General features: G+C 29.8%; 1 protein-coding gene across 1 annotated transcript; it reads left to right on the top strand.

Annotated features, from left to right (window-relative positions):
• Positions 1-3,565: 3,565 nt before the first annotated feature.
• LOC123904946 (replication protein A 70 kDa DNA-binding subunit C-like) lies at positions 3,566-6,704 on the top strand. The gene is made up of 9 exons (XM_045954550.1): positions 3,566-4,169; positions 4,356-4,623; positions 4,712-4,808; positions 4,913-5,034; positions 5,116-5,200; positions 5,320-5,607; positions 5,733-5,850; positions 5,927-6,112; positions 6,220-6,704. The coding sequence occupies exons 1-9, from the start codon at positions 3,996-3,998 to the stop codon at positions 6,466-6,468; spliced, it is 1,587 nt and encodes a 528-aa protein (XP_045810506.1). The 5' UTR covers positions 3,566-3,995; the 3' UTR covers positions 6,469-6,704.
• Positions 6,705-7,581: the final 877 nt, after the last annotated feature.

Here is a 7,581-nt window from a genome sequence, read left to right as displayed (position 1 = left end):
CGTTGTATACTCATCATCAATAAATAAATTCTATTAAATACTACTTCCTCTTGTTCCTTTTTTAAATGTAGTTCAAAATTACCAATCGTTAGTTGGTTCAGTGGTGATGTGCTGAATTTGGTAGAGAGGACCGCGATTCGATCCCCTGCGATTGGGAGGGGCTGAAACCACTTGATGCCATAACTTACCCCCGAACCAAATTAAATTGGTGGTGAAAACCAAAAAAAAAATGTAGTTCGAAATTCGTGGGCAGTATTCATATAATCAATTTGTTTCGACGAGTATTTTCAAAATATAAAATTTTCATAATTTTTTTTTTTAAAAAAAAAAAATCATAAATTTTTATAATAAATAATTAAAAATATTAATGAACAAAATTGTAAATTGAGATATATGTCATGATCTAAAACAACACGGAAATGGGAAACAATCTCTGTCATTCTTTTAAACTAGGGGTAAACCCGTGCGTTGCACGGGTTCGATTAAAATATATAATTAAAATATTTTTATAAATAAAAAATAATAATTGTGATAAGTATAATCATATATAGTTAAAAGATAGACATTAATTTAAAATATGATTATATTTAATATTAGTATATAAGTATAAATTAAAATAAAAACAAGTTGTTTAGATATATGAGATTTTTCATTAATTTATATCGTAGTTTTGTTTATAACTTAATGTAATAGATCTCTTATAATATTTTAGAATCATATTTTATTTTAATAGTGTAATCGTATAAGATCTTAGTTTTCTTTATATGAATTGCAACTGTATAGTCACATGTATCACTTTGCTTTTTATTTTTGATGTATTTTTTTTTCAATAAGATCTTAGTTTGGATGTTGATTTTCTTTATAAGATCTTAGTTTATTTTTGTTATAAATGTGAATATTTTTTGTTGCCAATATATAAGTTTGGATGATGATTTCATATATATGAATTTAGGCTTAGTTATTTGGCTCAGGTAAAGAAAGTTTATTATTTTAGAAGAATTTCACATGTCATCTTATTATTTGCTTAAAAAAATGTTATATTTTTCTTACAAACATCTCACTATTTTATTTTGAGCCGTAACTTAAACATTTTTTTAACACTTTATAGAATATGTACTTATTTTATTTAAATATTTGCATTATTATTTAAATCAAATCAATAATTTTGGAAATTTTAGTGAATTTCAGATCAAATGCACACACTATATGTAAAGAATAAGATTATCTAAATCACCTTATTATTTTGTATGTAATTATGTTTTAATATCTACAATTTCTACAATTTCTAAAATTTATTTTGACGTATGAGCATCAACAATTTATATAGTTGATGATTTTTCATCTTAATCTTGAAAAATTATAACTATTTACTCTACCCCTTCACACAATTTAAGGTCTCTCAGATTTATAAAAAAGACGATTCTTGTTCTGATAATAAATTGTTTCTATTGAAGTTTCTTCTCAAACATTCACTTGGTAGAATATTTATATCCCATATTTTATTGGTCAAAAATTTTCATAATGTTTTTAGCTAGCGGTTTTATTTATCTTCTTTTTACTATGCTTAATTCATTTTTTTTATCTTTCATTTTTTTTAATGATTTTTTTTGTCCCCTCATTTTTTTTGTCTTTTGCTATCGAATAATTTTTATTCGGGTTTTCAGTATAGTTTAGTAGTGCTTATTAGAATGCAATACTCTTTTTTTATAGAGGGGTACTTTTTTTATTTTATAATATAGAGCAGTACTCTTAAATCATATTCTCAAAATATTATGCACAAAAAATTATTAGATCGAATTGTAGCCTTGCAAGATCATAAAAGCAATATAAAGGATACAATTTATAAATCCAGTAACCTGGTTACACATGAAAATTATTAGAGTTGATGTCTTGAAAGATTTTGAGAACGCATAAAAAATTGAAATTTATAAACAATAAAAGACATATATGTAAACTAATATAATTTTTTAATCATTGAGTAACATACCTGATATTCAAGAGATTGACTCATCAACCACCACAAAAACCAATACTTGAAATGTAACCATCAACCCATAAGGTATTCAATGCAAAAAGTTATTTCATTCTAATAGAAGGTGAATAATATGTAACCTTTGAATAATGAATAAGAATAGTAAATGTCATTATATATACATAGTATATTTTTTATGTTGAGCATACATATAATTTATATATACATACTTTAGTGACGTATTTTCATTTTTTTTCTTTTATAATTTTGATCCTCTTTTTTTATTTTAGCACCATTAATTTACATTATTTGTTACTTATTAATTTGCAATACTTCCAAGGTATATATGCATAGATATAATATACCATATATAAACGTAATATTATGTTACTTGCATTTTATTTTTTACAATATTTGCATTTGTTTTAAACCCATTATAATCTGCCTAGATGTAATTTATGTTAGTCTCAAGACCAATGATTTGGATGATGAATGGACACAAAATAAATTTTAGAGTAATGTTTAAATATAGCTAGAGAAAATTTTCTCTAAAGCATGCTACATAGGCAAAAATATGGAGGCTTCAAAATAACCAAGAGTAAAATACACAGCTTGTTGAAGACGAACCGTCACATACATGTTATTGGTCATATATCTAGCTCCAAAAAATGCATGTTGATTTTGACTGCACACATAACTCCATTATAGAAAAACATAATCCACAATTATTAGAAGACATAATTCATAATGATTATGAATGAAAAATGTAGAACATAAAGACGGTTGTAGTTTTAGCACTTATTTTTTTTTACCGGAAAGTTTTAGCACATATACAATGTAATATCCACAATATTATGAAATAAAATAATGGAAAAAGATTTGGTTAATCTAAATATATAGTGACTTCAGCTTCAATCCTATAAGAAAAGCCAATGAAAAATTTGAAGAGTATCATCAAATAGTTGTTTGAATAAAGCGATGATGATCCAAAATCAATTTTTTTTTATTATAGATAGATAGATAGAAAGTTGTAGAATTGTAAAAGTTATATTATTTATTTATTCACCTAGAATAAGAAGTTGCATGAAATTTTTTAGAGGTGTTAAATCATCACAATGCTTGCTTAATAGATAGAAGATAGATAAATAGATTTGAAAATTGAAAATAAACACAATATTCTAACAATTACTTAAAGCTTGCAACTGTGGAACAAAACACTAAATGACCATTTTCAACCTGAAAAAAGATAGAGATAATTTAAAAAGTTATTAGATATGATGTCTTATAAGATCATAAGAGCAATCAAACAATTATAATTTACAAACTTAAATGAAAGACAATTATCTCATACCTATGTATATCAATTTCTTAAGCATTGAGTCGCATGCTTGGGAATGTAACTATATATATATAGAAACACACACTAATGAATTTATGTAATCTTTAAAATATACTCATAACGCAAAAAAATGAGAGTTTGAAACGATGATACTTAGCTTGTTGAAGTTCCTTTGAGCAAGAAACACATTTCAGTACAAAGAGGTTGATAGATTAAAGAATCCATATACTTGACACAAAGATTATGGTTTTTGGATACTGTAGATTTGTTTGAGCTATGCCACGTAGGATGGTATATTGTGGTCCATGGTGTACTGTTTGAGGGACACTGGTTATCCTTTGATACGCTGTTTTTGTTTTTTGTTTTTTTATTTTTAATGGCGCAGCTACTTCGAAATAGCCTGCTCGTCTAATGTTCGGAGAAGGGGAATTCATTGAACATGGACGATTTTCATCCTTATTTGATTCTCATCGATTCCGGTCGTGGTTTCAACTTGGGGAGGTCGTTCTGGTGAAGGTTTGTTTGGTTGATTATAATTTCCCTCCAATCAGGATTAGGGTTATTTGAAATTTGAATTGGAGACCTTTTCCCTCTAAAGTGGAGATTTACTCGTCTATAAATTGGGAATTGGTGATAGTTGTAGTGCAGAAGTTGGGAGTTGCGGGTATTGTTTGTTGTAGAGTCATGGTGTTCAACGATAGGATGAAGATGGAAGGAAAATTTGAGGATGTTGCTGGGATATCCCCCGGTAGGGAGGTCGGTACAATTAAGGTGAGGGTGCTTCGTCTGTGGAAGGTGCCTGCTTTCATGAATCCGAATGAAACCAGTTCTCTTAAGATGGTTCTGGGTGATGAGAAGGTGGGTGTTTGTTGTTTTGTGTTTGTTGTTTGTTATGTTTCTTATATGATATGTGTTTGTTTTTTCTTACGAGTGTATGGTTTTCTGGTTGTTTCTGGTTGCCTGGATTATGTTCGTATTTGTTGATTCTTGCTTATATGTGTGCAAACTGATGTATTTGTAACAATTTGTTTGGTTAATTTGTAGGGTGGAAAGATTCATGCTTTTGTTAGGAAGCAACTTATTGGTTTGTTTGATTCGAAGCTTGAAGAGGGTGGGGTATATGAGATTTCTGGGTTTTTTGTGCTTTCTGAAAATGGTGTGTATCGTACCACTCTTCATCCTTATAAGATTGGCTTCCAAAGTAGGACAAAGGTCAGGTCGTGTGAGAGTTCTGGTATATCTCAGTTTGGCTTAAGTTTCACTAATATAGGTGAAATTTCTTCTCATAGTCGTGATTATGATTTTCTCGTCGGTGAGTTGTTGTTTATGGATTTTGTGTTATTTGTTTGTTTTATTTTGTAATCTGTGTATGATTCCTTTGTTATTCTGTTGTTGTTCAGATGTGATTGGTGTAATGACTGGGATACATGCTGAACGTGAGTATATTAGGGATGGCAAGATCACTAAAATGGTTACTATTGAGTTAACTGATCACACGTAAGTGTGTTTTGTTTATAATTTGGTCTATTTATTGGATGAATTGATGTTTATGTTAGTTGTTAGTTCTGTAGTTGATGTTTTTTTGTTTGTTTGCTTATCAGTGGTAAATGTGATTGTGCTTTGTTCGGTGAATATGTGGATGAATTGAACAAGAAAATTGGCAAATTCAGTCCTGGTTTGCCTATTGTTGTTGTTCAGTATATGAAAGTGAAGATTTTCAGAGGTGGGTTTTGGGATTATTTTTGAGTTATTTGTTTGTGAATGATTTGTGATGTTATGGTTGTTGTTTCTTTGTCTATTGCAGAAAAGGCTTCTATCCAGAATGTTATGAATGCTACAAGGTTGATGATCAATCCTGATATTCCTGAAGTTGAGTCTTTTAAAAATAGGTTGCTGGATTAATTTTAAGTTTATGCGTTAGTGTTGTTATTGCATCTTTGTGTAGGGTTGTTGTGTGGTGTTTGTTTTGACTATATTTGTTTTCTTGGATTTGTTTGTTTTAATCCAGTATTGATGTCCATGGTATTGATTGTGATGCTGATGTTCCTTTGATTGGAGAACCCCCTAAGCCTCCTTTTGAGGAGGAATTTCTTCGTATGCATCCCAAGAAGACTATTGCTGAGCTAGGTGATGTGGTTGATGATGGTGTGTTTGTGGTGTGTGGTGAGGTTGTTGGTGTGGTTGATGGACATAATTGGTGGTATCCAGCATGTAAATGTCACAGGGCTGTTGTTGTTGATTCTGGGACATATTTTTGCAGTTCATGTGATAGGCATGTTTTTCATGTCATACCAAGGTCGTTTACTTATCTTTGCTTCATGTGGAATTTCTTATTGGTTATTTGCATGCTGAAATTTATTGTTTTCTTATTTTAATTTTTTTTTGGTGTTGTGGTTGTTTGTTTTGTTTGCTTTTCTGTAGGTTTAGGGTCAAGTTTGAGGTTGCTGATGGTGATTCTTCCTGTGTGTTTGTATTGTTTGATTCTGAGATGAGCTATATTGTTGAGAAATCTTGTGCGTTTTTTGTTGCTCAATCAAAGGTGGAATTTATTTCGCAAGGTTTATTGGTTTTGGGCTGCTTTTTTCATGGTTTAATGTTAGTTATCTGTGTTGCAGGGCAAAAATGTTGGACCACATCCCATGGAGTTTGACAGTTTGGTTGGGAAAAGGATGTTGTTTGTTGTTTCTAAGTCTGGTAAGCCATCTGCTGTGGATGATGGTTCATTCAGGGTAAAGAGAGTTTGTATGGATCCTGTTATTGTTGAAAAGTTCTTGGCTGATATTGGTTTCTCTACTCCAAAGGTTGGTGTCTTTTTTGCATATGTTGAGGTTTTCTAGATAAATATGATTTGTTTTTTGTGGTTGGATTTACTAACTCATGTTGGTTAACTAATTTGTTGTTGTTTCAGAGGTTGTCTCCTATAATTGATCTTGAATCAGATGGTGTGAGTGATGATTGTCGCAGTGTTGAAGGTGCTGAAGATGTTGATCAGTTTCTCAAAGATCTTATTGTCAATCCACCTGATGCTTGTGAGGCTGATGATGATGACCCTGATGCTGCTTTTGTGGTGAAGAGGAATCTGTCTAAGGCATTTGATGGAGCTGCTAAGCCAAAACGTAGTATTCGTCTGAAAAAAGTGAAGATCAAGAAAGAATGAGATCTCTTTATGCTTAAGTATTAATGATGCTTTGTATTAGATTTGCAAGTTTATATGTTTAGATGTCTGGATTGTATCAGTTGTTGTGTTGTTGGTCAAGTTAAGTGTCGGTACTTATGTATTTCGTGTGTTGTTATGTATTAGATTTGTATCTGTCAAGTGATGGGTTAGTTTAATGGTGTATTTGATATGTGTAGTGGTATCTATTGTATGTTATATGTTTTCAGTCTTAAGGTGTTGGGACTTTATGTATTATAAAAGCTTGGTGTATTCGCTCACTGTTAGATTGGTGGTTGAATTTTTAGTGCTTTTTTATTTTTATCTCTATGATGACATGTAGTAGTTGTTTATTTTTTGTATTGTTGACTATTGATACTTAGGACGTATTGATCAACGATGCCTTTTCACATTGGATGGGCCTCTTTTTTTTTATCGTGATATTTTGTAACAAGCTATGGCTATGTTCAGGGGAGTAAATATTGGTCCAGCTGAGTCCATGGATATTAATCAACTATATCTGGTATAAGACTAATGCAAAGAGTACAGATTTTCAATAATAGGAAATAGGAAATAGGTCACAAGGAGTGACAACAAAAAAAATGTGTTTCAGGAGCACTCAAAGTTAAAGAGAAAAAAAAAATCATCTGGATGAAATTTGTTGTGAAATCAAGGTTATTTTATAAATTGTTTAAAAGACATTAAGACTTAAAAAGAAAAAGGAAAAAAAAAAAATCAACATCATAATTTTTTTATCCTGGATTTAATTTTATTTTGCGATCTATTAGATCTTTTTTCTTTTATAATTGATAATTCATGAATGAATCCTAATTTTTTTGTTTTGTTTGTTATTGTTGTTTAGTTATTTGATATTATTTTCGTTTGATACGTGATAAGTATCACTGACACATCTTTATTTATATTTTGTTTTATTTTGTTTTACAAGGTTATTTTATAAATTGTTTGAAAGATATTAATGCTTAAAAAAAATCATTGTCTAAAAATATTTTTTTCCTGGATTTAAGGTGATTTTGGAAACTGTTCCATGTTTATTCTTTTATAATTGATAATTCATGAATAAATCCTAATTTTTTTATTAGTTTGTTACCATTTTTT

The sequence above is a fragment of the Trifolium pratense genome, linkage group LG2 (assembly GCF_020283565.1).
Source record: "Trifolium pratense cultivar HEN17-A07 linkage group LG2, ARS_RC_1.1, whole genome shotgun sequence".
NCBI lineage: Eukaryota > Viridiplantae > Streptophyta > Magnoliopsida > Fabales > Fabaceae > Trifolium > Trifolium pratense.
This window is presented reverse-complemented; position numbering and strand designations above follow the sequence as displayed.

Coding starts and splice junctions, on each gene's coding strand:
- LOC123904946 (XM_045954550.1), top strand. CDS start 3,996: ATGGTGTTCAACGATAGGATGAAGATGGAAGGAAAATTTGAGGATGTT. Junction 4,170..4,355: donor TGGTTCTGGGTGATGAGAAG/GTGGGTGTTTGT, acceptor GTTAATTTGTAG/GGTGGAAAGATTCATGCTTT. Junction 5,035..5,115: donor GAAAGTGAAGATTTTCAGAG/GTGGGTTTTGGG, acceptor TGTCTATTGCAG/AAAAGGCTTCTATCCAGAAT.